This window comes from Pleurodeles waltl, chromosome 10 (assembly GCF_031143425.1).
Source record: "Pleurodeles waltl isolate 20211129_DDA chromosome 10, aPleWal1.hap1.20221129, whole genome shotgun sequence".
Taxonomy (NCBI): Eukaryota; Metazoa; Chordata; class Amphibia; order Caudata; family Salamandridae; genus Pleurodeles; species Pleurodeles waltl.
In genome coordinates, this window is record NC_090449.1 from 365,195,813 (window position 1) to 365,215,373 (window position 19,561).

Below are 19,561 nucleotides of genomic sequence, written 5' to 3' on the forward strand. Positions count from 1 at the left end.
AAAAAATTGTAACATGAGCATTGGTATTTGGACAAAAGAACGACAAAATTTAAAATATCAAGATATCGAAATATTGAGTTTTTAATATTGTGATCCACAAATATCATGATGCAGGAATATTGTTAACAAGACAGTTGATTTTAGAGGAAAGTAATATCAATGTTAAAAATATCTATGTTGGAAATATTGATGTTAAAAATATCAATGTTATTAATATTGTTGGTAAAAATATCTATGTTGTTTTTATCATTTGCAAAAATATAGTTGTCAATAACATTGTTTTTTTAATTATTTTTATATATATTTGTATATGGTTTCATTGTATATATTATAAGTTGTTTGTATAAATATTGTTAATGTTTTTGTAATATAGTTTGCAAATTTTTTGTTCTTTTTTAATTTAATTTATTTGCTTATTGCACTTTTCTGGGGATGTAATTTAATTACAAATAAATAATAATTCATTTTTAATTATTATTAATGATCAAATTGATATTTAATTATGTGAATTTTCTAATGAATTTATTTTTTCAGTTAAATTTTAGGTGCGGGTTGTGGGGTTTATTAATTAAACTTAATTCATAATTACTTTAAACTATTATTAATTATTCATCTGATAATTCATCATGGAAATTGGGAAATTAATATATGTTTTAAATTATATATTAGGTGTGTGTTGTGGTTTTTTAGGGTTACAGGGTTGGAAGTTAATTAATAAAATAATTTATTGATCATTATTTTCTTAAATTGATAATTAAGTTATATTTTAGGTTTATGTTGTTTAGTTTGTACAGTAATGTGGGAGGTATTTAAGTAATTATCAATTATAAAAAAAGGTTTTCAGTTTTTTTAAATTGTCTTTTTTAATTATTTCATAGGTTAATTTTGCAATATTTACTTTATTTTTATTACATTTTAATTGTTAGCTGTTATGTTTGTGGGAATCTAGGGCCCTATTACGAGTTTGGCAGATGGCAACACCCATCCCCCAAACTCTCGGCGGGGTGGTCACCGTCATGCTGGCAACATCTCCACCATTAGAGCTTTCCCAAAGTTTCCTCTGGTCAGTCTAGCAGGAAAGCGGCGGCAGCATTGTTGACAGCTCATAATTGAGCTGGTGGCAATGAAGCCACACACATGGGGTATCAGCACCCTCGAAATGTGCACTACCTGCACAGCAGACATTTTGCATTTTGAGGATGCTGGGCAGGGGAACCTCTGCACTGCCCATGCAGTGGGCATGGGCAGTGCAGGGGCCCCATGCCCCCCTGTATCTGTTCCCTGCTACCATTTTCATGGCAGTGGTACCACCATTAAAATGCTGGTGGAGAACAAGGTTGTAATCAGCAGGGCAGCGCTGTGTTCTGCGCTGCCCTGGCTTATTACAACCTGCATCCTCCGTTAGCCCGTCGGGATCTCCGATCCTGGTGGAAACTGCGGTAGGTTGTTGAGTCTGCCCGTCAACCTCGTAATGTGATGGTCAGGCCTCATTGGCGGTCCTCAGACCTCTAATGTTGTAATCGGGCCTATTGTATGGTACTTTAATTATATGAATAATATTTGTGTTAATTGATATTATTATTCAAATTTGTAAAAGTTATGTTATGATTTAAATGTTTGTTAAAGTAAGGAGGTTTAGGGGCTGATTATGACTTTAGTGGTTATGGATTGTCATACCATCTTTGGTGGTCCAACCGCCACCTCCTAGGTGGTCCAACTGCCGGATTATGACATTTGAGCTACCACGGTGGCAGCAGTTGGAACAGCGGTGGTCAATGTTGGTGGTGCCGGCATTGGCACAGTGTTGGAAAATGGGATATTGGTAAGGGCAGGTAAGTACCTACACCTAGCAATAGGCCACTAACCTCCACTTAGGGCCAGTTAGGTCTCAGTGAATTAAACCTAGCTCTACCCTTGGTAGCTTGGCAACGAGCGACAAGGCTTAACTTAGGAGACAAAGCGTAAAGCATTCAAATATCTCAAAACAGTAATTAAATAAAACACTAGAAACAGTTTAAAAATCTAAAATCTTTTATTCAAATAGATGAAATTGTTATCTTTAAAATGACACCAAAATGAATACAATCGGTTAAGGGGAACCAGAGATATTAATTTTTAAAGAATTATTGCTTTCTAGCGCATAGAAGCAACTAGCGCTCAAAGGGTTAAAAAAAAGGTCACACTGGAAAGGAACAAAGTCCAGAGTTAAGGCCACCCATGAGGTAACACTGTCACACTTACTTTCAGAAGTGTTTGATTCAGGAAAGTGGTCCACAGCACCAGCCAAGGGTTCAGAGGCTCTGGTGTGCCTCTTGGGGTCTGGGACTACACTCCCACAATGCACCTCTTCAACTTATGGAGTTGCTCAAATGTCTCCAAACTTCTGGATCTTCTTCCAGAGGTCCTTTTTGTGTCCTTGATGTGTCCACAATGTGATCCAAGGTTCCAGAAGCTCTGAGTTGCTCCTTGGGAGTTGGGGCTACAATTCCCAGAATGTACCTGCTCAGAATCCTCAAATGGCCACTGGACGCTGGTCAGCTGGGCTCTGCTTGCAGGACTTGATGCAGGGGACTCTGTGCAGCTTCTTTGTACCTGTAGCAAATAGGGAGTCCCTTCTTGAAGCAGTAGAAGACAGAAAAAGTCGTTTTAGTGGTGAAGCCCTAGTATGCAGCTGGTGCAGTCCTCCAGAGTGCAGTGTCCAGGTGCAGGTCAGGGGTCCAGCAGGGCAGTCCTTCTTCTCCTGTAGTTCTTCCTTGTTGGAATCTGATAGGGATCAGAGGTGTGGGTGCAAGTCTGCCAGTTTTATCCCTGCTCCTGGGTGAAAAACAGGGGGGGTCCTGGTTCTCCAATCAGGAGTAGGGACCTTCCCCCAGCGATGACCACTTCCTGGGAAGTGTGGCACAAATCAATCCCAGGGAGCAGCATTCCTCAAAAATCCATCATGGCTGAAAGTGATTTTTGGAGGTTATGTCTGGCTGAGCCCACCCACTGCTGTGGCTAAACACACCCCTCTCCTGCCCCCTCTCCTGCCCTCTCCTAATCTAGTCAAGGGGGCACCTAATCGTCTGAGTTTGCAGGATATGAAGGTGTTGCTGGGTTGCTCCAAATGTCCTTCTCTGCCTTCGAAGACCAGTTTGGCAGCCCTCCCCCTTCCTGCTTCACCATCTGCTGAGGGGAGATCTCCTCCTCCAGGCACATCTGTTTGTACTGAGCCAGGCCACTTCACACCTCATTGAGGCTGCCAGAGGCTGGCCAATCAGAGAACAACAGCAAAAACACTGCAGGGCTGAAGTTGGCAACTTTTCAGGTAACGTTTAAAACTCTTTACCTGAACAAATTATATTAAATCCAACAACTAGAATTTGTGGGATTTATTATAACAATTAATTTGATACCAAACTTCTGGTATCTCTTACTTAAGGAGATTTTTAAAATTAAAATAAAGTCTCCCCATTCTAGCCTATGGAGGCCATTCACTACAATGAGGGAAAAACACGTTTGGCTGTTTTACCTCACCAGGGCTTATAAAACTATTTTTATAAGGTCCCTGTTTATAGTTACATGGCACCCAGCCCTAAGGGCACAGAGGGCACACCTTAGGGTGACTTTTATGTAAAAATAAGGTAGTTTAAGACTTTGGAAATACTTTGAATTCCAAAGTAGAATTTGCATGTAACTTTAATTTAAAAGCAGCCAGCAAGGCAGGCCTGCCTTTAAAATGACACTGGGTACGTCAGCAGTGCACCTGTGGGGGCACTATCTATGCTGGGGTCCCTAAACCCCCATGCCCTACCATATACTAGGGACTTATAAGTAGGTTGACTTAGCCAATTATAATTAGCCTAATTTGCATACTGATTTTACACAGAACACAGGCCCTGGGACTGGGTAGCAGTACCCAATGCACCATCAGAGTCAGGAAAACACCAGCAAAAAGTGGAAAATCAGGGCAAAGAGTTAGGGGGCCTCTGCAATCAGCCCTGTTCTCTCACACACAGCCAAGTGTATTATGATCTACTTTTCCTCCAATCTTTTTATGGAGGGGATACCGACATGAAAATGTTGGCAGAAAGACAGGTAAAGGGCCATAAAAAAGGGCCTCAGGGCAAATAAACCCATGTGGATAGTGGTTGGGGCCATGTTGTTCCTACCATGCCTGCAATTTCAGTGCACACAATGTTTTTCATGCACAATATGGTGCATGGAGCCAGTGCGCATAACTTGCTGGAGGTACAGCATTGTAGCCAGCATTAGCTTCAGGCTCTCTACTTGAGCCAAAGCATGCCACCAACTTGACTGCACTGCTGACACACCTCCAGCCCTGCTGGAATGTCGTAATGCAGTGGTCGGGATGCCAGTGGCTTGGCAGCGTTCTCACAACCGCGGCTGCGGCAGACTGGTGGTCCGACTGCCAGAGTCATAATCAGGCCCTTAATTTTATAATTAGAAGTTTATATTTTGGGATATTTAAAAGAGTTGTTAAAATTTGCTGTTTGTTTGAAGTGAAGTATTCTCTTTGTACTGTACCAGTGAATGAGGTGGAAATAGTAAATTTTAACTCCTTGGAGTTTAAAGCTTTCTATACTGTTGCACGGACTGGTGCGGGAATAGTACATTTTACCCATCCTGAGTCCAATCCTTTTCCTACTGGTGCATACACTGGAGTGGGAATAGAAAATTTTACTCCTCCTTAGTCCAATGTTTTCCCTACTGTTGCACTTACTGGAGTGTGAATAGTAAATTTTACCCATCTGGTGTCCAAGCTTACCCTACTGTTGCACAGATTACAGTGGGAATAGTAAAGTTACCCCTTCATGAGTCCAACATGTTCCCTATTGCTGCACTAACTGGAGTGGGAATAGTACATTTTACTTCTTCTGAGTACAATATTTTCCCTACTGTTGCATGCACTGGAGTGGGAATAGTAAATATTATATTTCCGTGTCCAGTGTTTTCTCTACTGTTGCACATTTTACCCCCCCCCCGAGTCCAATGCTTTCCCTATTGTTGTACAGATTGGAGTGGGAGTATTAAATTTATTATTGCTACAGTTTAATAATTTTGTTAATATTGTTTAAATATATATTAATATTATGCGTTTGTGTATTTAATTTATACTGTTTTAATTGCTACATGTATGTAGTTTTGAATATGTTTTAGTTAAATGTATTTTTATGTATAGTTAAATTGGAAATATTTTACATTTATTTTCAGTTTATTTGTTATATTTTTTATCTTTTCTGTTTGTGTAAATATATATATATATATACATTTGTTATATTAATAAATTAAAAAAGTAGAAAATTGTAATATAAATTAAAATTCATATTTGTTATAGTACGTTTACATGATATATGTGTATATAAATATGAACATATATATATGCATGTGTTTGTTTAAATAAGTGTATATTTTTAAATGTTTACACATTACTTAACATATTAAATTTACATTTTACTAACGTTACATGTTAAAATATTTAAGATTTAGGGCCCGATTACGAGTACAGCATGTATGCACAGTGGCGGCATGATCGCTGCATCCTTGGCAGTCCGACCACGAGAATTGAATGCTGGCGGTCTGACAGCCACAAGACCACTGCAACCACCAGGGTAATAGATCCTGTGGTTACGGTGGTGCAGAAAGCCGTTGTCAAGCACACCGTGCTTATCATGACTTGCCTTTCCACCAGTCTTTTCATGGGGAGACACTGCTATGAAAAGGCCAGCGGAAAGGCAGAGACGAGTTTACAGGGGGGCCCCTCCAACGCCCATCCCCATAACATGGCCAGCCGAGTTGGAATGCGCACTGTCTGCAATGGCAACAGTGTGCATTCCAACTGTGTTGGTGGCACCAACAATGCGGGGGTATTGGCATTGGCTCTCCCTTAGAACCGAAGCCAATACCACAGCACTGTCTCCGAGTCCAACCCTGCAGGAACATCCTAATACAGCTGTCAGGAGGCCGCCAGCTTGCCAGCATCCTCCCGACCGCTATATTGGCAGTCCAACAGTCAGACCACCAATATCATAACTGGGGCCTTACTGTTTTTACCTACATATCAAAAAACATGTTAAGCAGTATTATTTTCGATATTTTTTGTACTTACCATTACATCTATAGCAAAACTATATGTTTGTGATTGATATTTTTGACACAATATTTCTGTATCACAATATTTGTGGTTTTGATATTGTGTCATAGAACCATCAGCATTGATGTGCTGGAATAGATATTGGGGGTCATTATGACCCCGGCGGTCGGTGATAATGTGTCGGTAGTACCACCAATAGGCTGGTGGTACATACCGCCACTTAAAGACATTCGCGGGTTGGCTGCAGCCAACCCACCAATTTACCATTCCGACCACCATGGCGGTAGCAGCCACCGGGCTGGAGATAAGAATTTCCAGCCCGGCGGCTGCTATTGTACTGCCGGCGGCAGCATGACCCTGCCTACCACCATGGTTTTCGTGGCGTTCACAACCCCACAGAAACCATGGCGGTAGGCCCTACCAGTGACAGGGAATTCCTTCCCTGTCACTGGTAGGAGGCTCACCCCCCAAACACTCCCCAGATGGCCCCACCCTCCCCTCCATCCACACCCCCCCTTCTGATCCCACACACCTCATGCACACTTGCAGACACACACAATGCATACACACACTCACTCACACAGGCATGCATCCATTCATTCTCGCACAGATCCGTACAGACATTCACACTTACACGCAGACACGCATTCACATTTCCATTCATACACACATTCTCACACATGCATACACACTCGCAAACAACACTACACACACATTCGCATTCACGCACACACTCACACATTCATGCACACAACCCCACACACACACAAACACCTCCCAGGCCTCCTCCTTTGTCAGAAACCCAACTTACCTGCATCCAGGGGTCTTCCGGAAGGGAACGGGAAGGGGCGCTGCTACCACCAGCAGCGCCCACCAGCAGAACACCACCAGGCCGCATTATTTTTCATGATATGGCTGGTGGCGGTCTACTGGCGCGGTGCTGCTGGTGGTAGCAGTGTCAACTAAACACCATCCGCCAGTATGTCCACAGCCGGATTTCTGCCCTTCTTGTAGCGGAAATCCAGCTGTGGTCATAATTTGGCAGATGGATGTTAGCCGCGGCGACGGTTTTTGGCGGCTGTCGCCGCAGAGGTAGGCGGCATTTACCGCCAATTTCTTAATTAGGGCCATTGTTTTTTAATAATATGTCCATGATTTTAGACCGGGTACATTTCCCTCACCATATTTTCTATACAAGGCTATTTTGGAAATCTCTTGCACTATTATTCACAATGTGAAGAAAAGTCAAATTCAGAAAAACTGAAGGTGACAACCATGCTTATCATAGTCATATTTAGACTCATAGTTATAGGCATATATATAAGGATTTTTAGGTGTCAAAACCTAAAGGTGTTGAGTCAGTCTGACTATGGTAAATCAACAAATAGTTTAGTGAAAGAATGAATGTGCTAGAGTCAAGGTGTATTAAAAATAGCCTCTCCCATCATGGAAAATAAAACTATCCTACATTATCCTGGATGTTTGAACATTGCCAGTAATGCATCTAACACTGAACTAAAGTCCTTGGTGTTACCTGAACTGCTAATTAGACACCTTCAAGGTTTTAAAAGAAAGCTCAGGAGGAAAAGTCTCACACACAAATGTTGATTGAAGAAAAACTTACTTGGCAATATATTGTTAATTTAATCAGTTTTGTACCCAAAGTCCACTATTTATGAAAAACATATTCTTACATTATTATTCCATTAATGTTACTCCATCCATGACTCTTATTACCTGATCTAATGGAATCTGTTCAAACCTGACTAGACCTGGAAAGTAATTGGGCATTTTTCTTTATTTGTAAACAAGAGATATTTTGGTTTCAAGACTGTTGTGCTATGCTTTTTCCAAATTCACCATGTATTTGCAATGACTCACCGCAAACAATGCGCTACATGCCTAATGCAAATCACAGTGCATATGAAATATGGAAAAGGTCAGCGGAGGGGAATATGCAAATGAATATTTGAAAATGAATTGAAATATATTAAATTTCTTGGACACAGCTCAGTACCAATCAAGCTCGGAAATTTACAGAACCTGACCTTACAGCCCCAGGAAACTCACCTAGAATCCTAGTAAAATGTGTGTTTTCTCAATTTAAATTTCAATGCACAGAAATGAGTGGTGTTATTACATTGAAGATCAGCGGGGTTGAGAAAGTTATATTATACCCACTACATATCCTGATCCATCACAAAGGTTATAGCAAGTATCCTTTAACCCTCATGAAGGAAAATTATAGATTTTCCACAAAATCTTTAGTAAAAACTTCAGGGTATAGCTTGGTAATAAGTTTTGATTGGCAGCCTAGCCATTAAACAATTCCAAATTAATGTATGCAAAGTTTAATGGAATGCTTACTAAAAATATCAACATATTGGTGAAATCACCCAGGTTGTAAAGCAACCCAAATAAGTGGGAATTTGTTGCCATAGCTACCTCATATTAGGTCACTTGCAGACATCCCCTGGCTATAACAAAGAATATCCAATTCTGGAATGAACTGAGCATTCTTGCCCCTCAACCTTCTACTCAAAATTAATGTGATTTGCTTAGTCATCATCCACATTTCTCTCAGAGATATTTCTGAAGATTTTCTTTTGAAATATTTCACAAGCTATTCTTATAATTACAAACGATTTTCAAGAAAGTGGTGCCTGTGGCCTTATTATAAGAGGAATACATAAAAAGTTGCTGTTTCTTTTTGGATGTCCTTATTCTTTCATTTGAGTTTGAAAAATTGATTAGGTATGGACATCAAACAGAAAGAAAATTAGGAAAGGCCTAATTTAAGGAACTGAAGTCAGTTTATTGTAATATGAAATATAGAACTATCATAGAAATCATGACACATAGTTCAAATTCCTTCATTATTTATTACCAGTAAACCGTAAGTGACACAAATACATTATTTAATGGGAACAATGTAGGATAAACTTTGCTGAAACAAATTAAATTATTGTAAGAATTTTGGCTTTTATGCATTATCTTCAAGTGACATTTGTGTGAAAATTGGAATTTCAACTTTGCTTTTTGCAAGACTTTCATTTTCACCGTTTGGTCATGAGTTTTCTTTGACTTAACATGACTTTGCCATGTTATAGTACACTGTTGGCTCATTATCACCCCCTGCTGTATTACGATGTTCCCACCGGTCTGACCAGTGGGAACATTGTACTGCAATGTTTCCACCAGTCAGCCCAGCGGGAGCAGTGCTACGGTATTGATCTCTGCTCCCTTAAAGAATACCAATACCCTAGCACACCAGCACCCTCAGAATGCACACTGTCTGCAAGCACAGCCTTTCCTCCAGCCTTTCCATGGCAGTTGAACCACCATGGATAGGCTGGCAGAAAGGGGACTCTTGCTCAGCATGGGGGTGCTGAACTCAGCACCGCTACGGCTGAGCATGAGTCAGACCGCCGTTGGCCCTTTGGGAACCATGTTCGTGGCACGGACGGTGGTCCCCTGGCAGTCCGACCGCCAGGGTCATAATGTGGCATAATTAGACCCTGTGTGTAGGGCAATAATCAATAATGATAAGAGACTACTCTCTTGTACCAAAACCATTAATCAAAACTATCTCCTACTCATATTCACTTTGGGAAGTGCTAACCGTGAAATTACATCGGATTCCAACACTAATGTCTATAGCAGAACCTCTTCTTAGGAAGCACATTGTATGAATTGATAGCCTTTCATACATGGTTAAAAATGTTGGTTTGAAGAGGAATTTCCCACTTACTCTTTAAAAAATGAAGTATTAGGGCCACTGACTACCTCAAAGGCTTTGTTTTTGCCTCTAAATCAATACTAACCCACGAGAGTCCTGTCTTGACCAGTGGTGCTATTACATTAAATTTACATTTCAAATTGTACTTGTTTGAAGTTGTACACTGCACAGCATAGAACATTTGTTGTCAGAGTGCAATACATAGGAAATAGTCAGAAAAAGTAATATTCTTTATGTTTTGTGACCGTTATAAACATATTGGGTTTTATTTTTTATCTCAATTTACAAAAGTAGAATTTTAGGATCCTAGTCAATTGCTGTGAGTATTTCAGGCATTCTATATGGTCAGGCTTAAAAATACTATCTTGGGTTCAGTCAGCTACACTTACTCAACCTTAAGCACAACCCTCCGTAGTTGTGGGTGCGAGCAGCAAGGCTTAGCAAAGAAATGATGTCTAAAGCATTTAACAACACCAAACAACAAAATAAAGTCACTCAACATGAAAGAAACAAGACACCAGGTTAAAAAAATTGATGAGATTTTTATGTATCTTTAGAGATCATGATTATCAAAAGCCACCACAGGGTTCCGGAGATATAGATTTTTAAAGGAACAAATAACTTTAGCATCAACTGCAATCAAGCATTGGTCAATAAAAACTTTGGAAACTTTAGAAAAGTTTGGAAAAGTTAGTTCAGCAACTACAGCCTGAATTGGACAGTTATCTTGGCACTAGAGCATGTTCAGAGCAAGATGCAAACTTTACAGGATGACCGGTATGGATGATAATGGGGTGGTCCTGATGCTGAGGGATACAGGCTCAAAGATGCTCAAGGTTGCTCCGGATGCTGTGCAGTCAACTGGGGTGAAGTCCAGTTGAGTCCTCCTTCCACAGACAAGTGGGTGGCTCTGATCATGGAGTTCATGGTCCTCTTTGCAGCGTTCCAAGGGCTGCCGATGCAGACCTTGTGCTTTGTCTATACTGTGGTCACAGTGCAAATATTTGATGGAGACTGGTGTCCCTATCTAGTCACAACCATCACTCATGAGTGCACCTTTTGGCTATCTTTGAATTGTCCTTGAGGGTCCCCGGCATCTGGTAGTGGCAAGACTTCTGTGTTGGCTACCAGAGAGGCAACTTGGGTTCCTGCCACTTTAATGTACCCAGTGATGTCCTGAGGGGCCATCCAATTGACCCTTGGAGTCTCTGCTTTGGTCTGGGTCTGGGGTTCAGTTTTTCCCTGAGTTAGGAATGCAGAACAGGGTCCAAACTCAACTAGCCCAAACTGCAGCAGGTGCAGGCACTCCTGCATAGCAGTCTCCATTTGTCAATCAATCATTCATCCAGATTTGTAAAGTGCACTAATCACCCCGATGAATATCCAGGCTCTAGGTCCTGTCTGCTTGGGGTCTGTGTTGAAGAGTCAAGTCTTCAGCCCCATTCTGATTTCCTGAAGGGAGGAGGGTGTCTGCAGGTGGATGTGGTGGCTATTTCAGTATTTTGTTTTGAGGTAGGAGAAAGATTGACCATCAATGTTGCTGCGGTGAATGCAAGGGTGTGGCAAAGGAGAGCGAGGTGGAGTGAAGGTGTCTGGAGGGTCAGTGGAAGTTCAGGTGGTTATTGATGTATGCTGGTCCATGGTTGTGCAGGGCTTTGTAGACCAGCCTAAGCATCTTGATTTGGATTCTCTGTGTATAGGGAGCCAGTGGAGTTCCTTCGGTGGAGGTGATATGGGTCCATTTGGGAGGGATGAGGATGAGTCTGGCCACCAAATTCTGGGTTCTCCGAAATATCTTCAAGAGGTGTGAGTAGAATCCGGCATAGAGAGCATTGCCATAGTCCACGTTGCTGGTGACAAGAGCCTGGGTGACCGTGCATCTAGTGGATACATGGAGCCACTTCAAGATTTTGAAGAGCATTCAGATGGTGAGGAAGGAGAGGTGAAGACTGCATTGATCTGGTTTGTCATGGTGAGTTTGCTGTCCAGAATAATGATGAGGTTCCGGGTTGGTCTGTGGGGGTCCCAGGTTGGCAGGCCCCCAGGTGTCATCCCACGGCCTGGTGGTGTTCCCAAACAATATTACTTTGTCTTGTCTGCATGAAGTTTGATGCAGTTCTCTTGCATCCAGTTGCAAATCTGGTCATGCACAGGTGGAAGTTTTTGGAGAGGTCTTTGGAGAGCAACAGGACGTGCTGGGTGTTATCTGCATAGGAGATGAAGTTCAGCCCATGGTTCCTTACGATGTTGGCCAGAGCCAGTACAAGTGGTCTTCCTCTCATCCTTTTTCCAGATCGAGGGAGTGCTGAGGTTCAACATGCCAGAGGTGCTGTATTTATCCCAGGAACATGCCCTGAGGGGACCATGTGATCACTAGCCAATTCATTACTGGGTCCCCTCCTACCTAGTGATGAAGTTCCTGTGATGTGTGGCATCCCACAATGCCACATTCTTGCCCCTTCAAGATGGCATGACCCTTCCTCGGTCATGAGGAGCCAGGTAGCTCACCCTAGAGGTATGGCTTCCTGGGGTCAACACTCCCATGGTAAAGCTGTTTTGTGGTGAGTTTCCTACCTCTTTGCTGGTCACCATGCTGTCTACCTGGACAAAAGGCCTCCTGCTCAGAGGTGTTGGGCCTGGCATCCCATCAAAGGAGGCTTTCCCTTTGAAGCACACCCCTGGGCTAATCCCCTGAGTGGCCATCCTGGCAGAGGAGGTGACACCTCGCTGTTGCAGCACTGCCTTTGCTCCCAAGCCTGGAACATATTCACATGTCTCCCCAGGTGATGATAAAGCTGTCTGTGGGTGTGAGCCTCTGTGAGGCCACTGTATGAGGGGAGCACAGAATGGTGACTTTTCTAAAAGTGACCAAGCATTAATAGTGACTTTAATTTTGACCTGAACATCAGACCATATTCAATGTCATGATTAATTTGATACCTCACATAACCTAGTTTATTTTTATCCCAGTAAAACAGTTAGCTCCCAAAAAAGTTAGCTGGGTGGGGATACCAGCTGGGAACCCATGACATCCCCACCCAACCATGCACGGCCTTCAGCTGCATGTGACTATAACTACCCAACCACTCTTAGGTGGTCACTATGAACACGGCAGAAACAACCACCGTGTTCATGCTGGCGGTCAAAACACTGACCGCCAGCGACCCCGGAACCCCACCAGCCAGATAATGAACATTTCTGTGAGGCTCACAGAAAGGCTCGGCCGGGACATTGACGGCGGCTCCACATGGAGCTGCTGTTAATGCCTCTGTGCAGCAGGTACAGCTGCACCCGTCGTGGGCAGTGACCTGCACGACGGGGCTCTGCACCGGGGCCCCTGCACTGCCCATGCCCCCTCTGCCAGCCTTTTCCTGGTGGGATACCCCACCAGGAAAAGGCTGGTGGGAAATTAAACATTATCCGCAGGGTAGCGCAGCTATCCTGGTGGATGGTGTTTCAACCCGCCGCCAGGCTGCTGACGGCGGGAGCACTGCCGGCATTGCGGGTCAAACCGCCATGATCATAATGATGGCCTTAAACACAGCCTTTGGCTGTGCATAGTGGGCTTTGGCCAGAGGGGCGGTCAACCCCCTATAACCACCCAGGTTCTCCGGTCAACCTTGTTTAATCTCAAAACCCCGTACCACAGGCAGTCAATGGTGGCAATATTAAATTTATATTAAATGGGACCGCATGGGTCCCCCTGACATGGGGACCACTACCTCCCCGGGGTGACATAATGAAAAAACTTAGGGGGGCCTGCACAGACTACCCCCCAGTTTCCGTACCACCATCTCCCTGGGACTACAGTAAAAACAATATATGGGAGGCCACACACATCCCTGGGCCCCAGGGACCACCACCTTCCTGGGGCTTCATATTAAAAAAAGTAGGGGGGACCCACAGAATCCCCCTTATCCTGGGGACCACCACCGCCCCAGGACAAAATTTAAAGAATATATGGAGGGCTGCATGAACCTGCCGGGCCCTGGCCACCACCACCTCCCCAGGACTATATTTTATAAGTAAGTGGGGGGGCTGTGAGGAACCCCATGGCCACAGGAACCACCACCTCCCCAGGGATACTTTAAAAAATATTTCTAAGGGGGGCCACAAATGACCACCACAGGCCCTGGGGACCACCACCTCCCTGGGTCCCAATACTTTTCCAAAAGAGAGGGCCATATCATTACCTCCTCCCTATGCCGATTTTGGCCCCAGGACCTAGGGTGGTATGGCTCCGGCAAGCAGGGAGCTGCTTTAAATAGCAACTCCCATCTTGAGGGAGAAATGTTTGTATGCACGCATATTTGCATGCAGGGAAACAGAAGTTCCATATATGAATCCGTCTTCAAGTGTACTGTACACATGAAGGAAATTAATATTTCCTCACCTGTGTCCATTCATGATGTTTCCATATCACAAAACCGGGTGCTTCCACGGTATTTCAAATCCCAGCAAGATGGTCTAAAAAGTGGAGCACTCTGACTGCCGGTGCCAGCATAGGGTTAAGACCACGACCCTCGCAAAATATTCCAAACAAAATGTGCTGCACTCCCGGAGGCTTTCATTTGGCAAATTCCATTTATTCAAAGAGCAGCATTACAAACACCACTATGCATTTCAACTTTCTGTCTTTCTCAAGTTGTTTCAGTTTGTAGGTACGCATTGTTCTCATTAACATATACATATATATACATTTATGGGAAATCGCATTTTCCTAAATTACACACAACTTCAAAATGACTTTTCAGAGCTAAGAATTGCAAGACCTATCATATTTTTCAGGATGTCTACTTTGAGATAAGATTCTCTTGACCAGGTAGTATCAGCATGAACTTAAATTAGAAGAATGCTAGAAAGTTCCACAGTAAACAGACTGATATAACAGGTATGTCATGGGCTTCAATTCAGTGTTAAAAAGTGCCCCACATTCTGTAGTTGAGAGTAAGCCACCATATCAGTCCATTAAGTACATCATTACTCTGGACCCTGGTGCTTCTGCATCTGCTGCATTGTGATAGCTGTGCCTCTTCTTCTGACTTAAAAAATCTGTCATTTGTAGGTTATCATGAGTCACAAGTTAATGTTGGGATTCAAGTTTCTGACTTCCTGCAAGCCATTGGACAGGGCATGTGTAGAATGTCTCCTGGAGAACGATAATTATTTACTAAGTTAAGTTTTAAAATATAATTATTCAAGTTTTAATATTTACCCACAAAAAAATTCATTGAGCACTTGAGGTGATAGGAAATGGATACATTCAATGATGTACCTGTTTCCCTTATGGTTTAGTACCAGACCACAAATATTAGTTGATGGCACATTTAACTAGTCTTCCTTGAAGAACAATACCATCAATAAAACCAAAAAAACACCAAATAACTACACTAAACAAAGAGTTGTTTTTAATTTGTTCTAGATGAGATGTGAGAGGAACTGCTGCACACAGAGACTTAGTTTGTCCTTCATGTATGCCATTCTTTCTGATCTGACAGTAAAGGCTGCAGTACTTAAATGCCTTGATTATAGTATTTGCCCCACAGCTGGATTAAACATGTACACAGGGCACGTTTAACCAGGAACATGAACATAATATCCTTTACTGGCAAAAAAACACTTACTTGTCATCCATTGGAGGTTCTCATTATATAACTTCTTACACAAATTGATGAACATTTCATAAACACAATAGCGACACTATTAAATTACCAAATCTGGAAACATGCAGTAGAAACATAGCAGTTCCATAAAGTTCCTCAATTTTGAACCAAGAGCCCCACATTTTTCTTATTTGCTGGAGAACATTTAAGAATTCTTGTGAGTTTCTCTTACAGGGATACACATTGTGCTCAAAGAATGGGGTAATTGAGCAGCATCTCAGAAATCCAACAATCACAAAGTTTATTTAAAAACATATGCCGTTACAAATTAACTCAGTAGTAGTCCTCACAGCACCAAGAAAACAGGGTCATGAAAGTGTGAATATGCATGTCTTAGGCCCATGGGTCCCTTGCCTCAAAATGATTACCTTCATTGTTATTACTAACATATGCTAAACCTCATTAAAACGTTTTGAATTTTAGTTCAATTATAACTGTGATCTTTGCATTTGAATGCCTTATTAGTGAGCTGATTTCCTACTCCAGTTTTAACAATCTAACCACTCACCTTATTTTTCTAATCAGATGCATGCTTCAGTAGACCTTTCAGATGGGACTTCTCATGGCCAATTCATGCGCTAGAACACCACAGATGGGAAAGCGTGGGCTTAAGCGGCATATGTTTTGGAGGCAGAATTTTGCCACCATGAAGTAATTCATTCAGGAGCAGACTCCTACCAACACACAATTCATTTGATATTGCATAAAAGACAGAGACAAAAACAGTGAAGAATTCTCTTTGAAGTAAAAGAGAAAAAAGACTGAGACTTTCTGCATTACTCCTAATACTTGTTAGAAAATTGGCACTGCAGCTGTTGGGTTCCTAATATTTGCTCGTCTATGCTGGGGATGTTTCTTTTGTGGGAAACAGTAGATTTAGCTGATTTAAACTGCAAATCCATTTTGTTAAAACAAGTTACTTTAAAAAAACAACCCATCAAATTGCTTTGTTTCAGAATGCTTTTGCACCCTTGACTGATGCCAAGACTAGGAGCCATGCTGATGATGTCGGTCTCGTTCTTTCTTCATTACAGGCTAGTATATACCGAGGGGGATACAGCCGTTTTGCTCCATACTAAATGACAAACCCATAAAAATCCTTCCTGTGTGGGGAAAAAAGAGAAGCTTTCCGAGGCCTGGGTATTGCAATACATGCGGTAGTGCATCATTTTAGCAACTCTATATAATAAAACACAAAAAGAGGAAAAATTTACATTTTTTATCCTATACCTCAGATACTTTGTTCTGTGTATTTTAATATTGTGGGTCTTTAATTTCTGAAGATTACGTAGTTTGATTGTTGGCTGTAGAAGTTTTTGTGGTTGATCTAGAAAGCTGCTAGATATGAATAAAAACAGTTTTAGGGCCACAATCAAGAGTGCTATATCATGTAAATTAATATTATATGCTGAATATTAAGCTATGGGGATATCATATTTTGTAAGAGTGTAAGTGACTATAGTAGTCATTTCTTTCACATCTGCATTTCCCTTTGAGTTATTGGACATGGGCACAAAGAATGGTCCATGCCTGAGAAAATAATAACATAAACATATAGAAGGGGGCACCACTGCACCAATGTCCATGTATCAGTTGTCTTAAATGAGTTAGTGATTGTTCAAAGCCAAAGGTTCTGTTAAGGTTGTGTGGTGGGTGCAAGGCTTGGGTTCTTCCAATACTTTGTATATACAGTCTCTTTTAAAGACCTACCATAAGGCACCTCATGAAGGCATTCCATCAGGCAGTATTCAGATTTTTAAATAGGTAACAAGGCAAAGACTGTATATTAAGTCATTAATAGTCATTCTTTTTATAGTTCGTCCAGTATAATAAATTATTGATATCACTGCTAACTTTTATAATGTGGGAGGGGAAACATTAATACAAAAAAGGTGAATAACAAGCACTGTTTCTATTTTTTCCTTTTTTTGAAATAGAAATAAAACAAAGTAATAAAACTTCAATTCTTTGTACCAATTAAAAAAAGATACTGTATTAATACGTACATCTGTGCAGCGCAATAGTAAAGTACTAGGACATACACAGCCTACAATGCTTTAGATTTAGAAATGTAGACCAACTGTTAGAGACAAACGTATAATTTTTATGGAGTCATATGATAAATATATTCAGATTTATAGAAGCATTTTAAAAGTATCACAATCATTGAGTATTTTCATCTGCTTAGTACTTTTTAAAACATGACTGCATCCTGTAAACAATCTGCAATTTTTCAATGTGACACAGCTTTCCCCACACCTCTCACCCGTACCATAAGTACCACCACCACCTCCCTTAAGTCATTTTTCATGCAAGGCTTTTCTGGTTAAATTGTGGGTCCCAAAAAGTTTTTGAACTCTCCCTAAACATAGCCTTTCACTTCACAGAGCTTAAATTGGTGAGGGCCGTTGGACTGAGTCGCTCAGCTGGCACATGTGCAGAGCAATGGAAGACGGCAAGATGGTGGATTGAGGCCTGGTTGAAAAATTGCAGTTTGTCATGACATGTGTTCAGACTCTTTCCATGTTGTCCTGTTTACAAGTTAACCCGCATTGGGGTGTTTGTCATGGGTCTTCATGTTTTTTTGTATTTTAAATAAAGAAAAAAAAATAGTGGCAGATGACTATACGCCACATTTTTTTGGCAGCAATTATTTATACTCATGTGTACTACGCGTGACCCTTCTCGGCACGCTCCTTAGTAAAATCAACTCACTGCTGTGAACCTGCCACCTTGCTATAAAATCTGTGCTTTAAACAAAAGTGTTTGTGATCTGGCTTTATCTCTGTCATCATATCTGCATGAACTCAGTATGATCACTTGAACAATGCCATCAATAAAGTTTCAAAAGTATTTGGAGCATTTATATCAGGAAAAAATGGTGTTATCTTGAGCATTTGGAGAAGAAAGGAAAGCATATCAAAATAGCAGAAATGGTCACTATCAAGTATTAGAATTATTTTCCACTGGGGAGAGAATGATCAAAATGTTGATTTTCATATTGTCATTTTCTTCTCCTGAAAGCCAACTAAAATATGTATCTATGTGTGTATCTATATTAATATATACATGAATATTTACATATTTATAGAAATATATGATACACTGTTTATTGTAATGTGATTATATTGGAAAACTGATGAACACATATTTTTAAGATAAAGCATTTAGATTAAATGAAACCTGGAAAACAAAGACTATTATAAAGATAAAATGAGATAATATATTATTTAAATGAACTTCAACACTGAGGCAAAGCAAATAGTTTTAATCATGAATCATGCGATGTCAATAACAACAAAAGGGAGACTTTCTTTTTCTTTTTACATTCATTTGTCAAAAAACCACACTTGGAAGTACAGATATATTTGCAGTTGTGTTAATTTCCATTGATGTGATGTGTCAAACACCTTGATCCAGTGGAGGTCTAAAGAAAGTGGATGAGGTTGCAAACAGATTTTAGAACATTGTTCTGTGTGGGCAGCCTCCTGCAACACTTCAATGGGTCATTTTAAAATGTATGTCTGAAATACTCATGTAAAGAAGGGTTTGGATTTGTTTTTTACAATATATATATTGGGAATGTTTTCACTTATATAAATAACTACTGATGCTATCAATTATGATGAAAAAGTATACATACCATGTGTGGAATATAGTGACTTAAACAGTTAAAAAAGAAATCTGCAAACCCAGAAAATGTGTATATCTGTCTTTAGAGATTAGTGTTTATATCACTACAGTGGTTTGTGAATAAAGAAAAAATGGTTTGTAATATTAAAAATAAAAGCTTAGTCTGAAAAGATACAAATACAACAAATTGAGAGTGGCTTTTTATTCCTTTCCAAGTTGTGTCTGTTGATTCACTTAATATTGTTAATGGTTTCAAAGACGTACTTTAAACATACCTCATGGCCAGTCTCACTGTTCACATTCTCCAGGCTTGCATAAGTGTCAACACCAATGGAAGGAAATTACAGGAGAGTGAATTTGTGCCGTTGCTCATTTCATTCATCATTGCAAGACAGGCAACATGCTTATTCTCAACACAGGTAATGAAAGTCA

At 41.0% G+C, this 19,561-nt stretch overlaps 1 protein-coding gene across 29 annotated transcripts in view; it reads left to right on the top strand.

Moving 5' to 3' along the window:
* Positions 1-19,316, top strand: part of RBFOX1 (RNA binding fox-1 homolog 1) — a 788,453-nt gene extending 769,137 nt beyond the window's left edge. For 6 of the 29 annotated variants that reach the window (XM_069210586.1, XM_069210585.1, XM_069210597.1 and 3 more), the window contains exon 13: positions 16,453-19,316. In XM_069210586.1, the coding sequence (XP_069066687.1) occupies positions 16,453-16,575 (123 nt within the window). In that variant the 3' untranslated portion in view covers positions 16,576-19,316. Of the gene's footprint in view, positions 1-16,021; positions 16,417-16,452 lie in introns of those variants that run through there. The other 23 variants (XM_069210589.1, XM_069210588.1, XM_069210607.1 and 20 more) reach the window with 12 other exon arrangements.
* Positions 19,317-19,561: the final 245 nt, after the last annotated feature.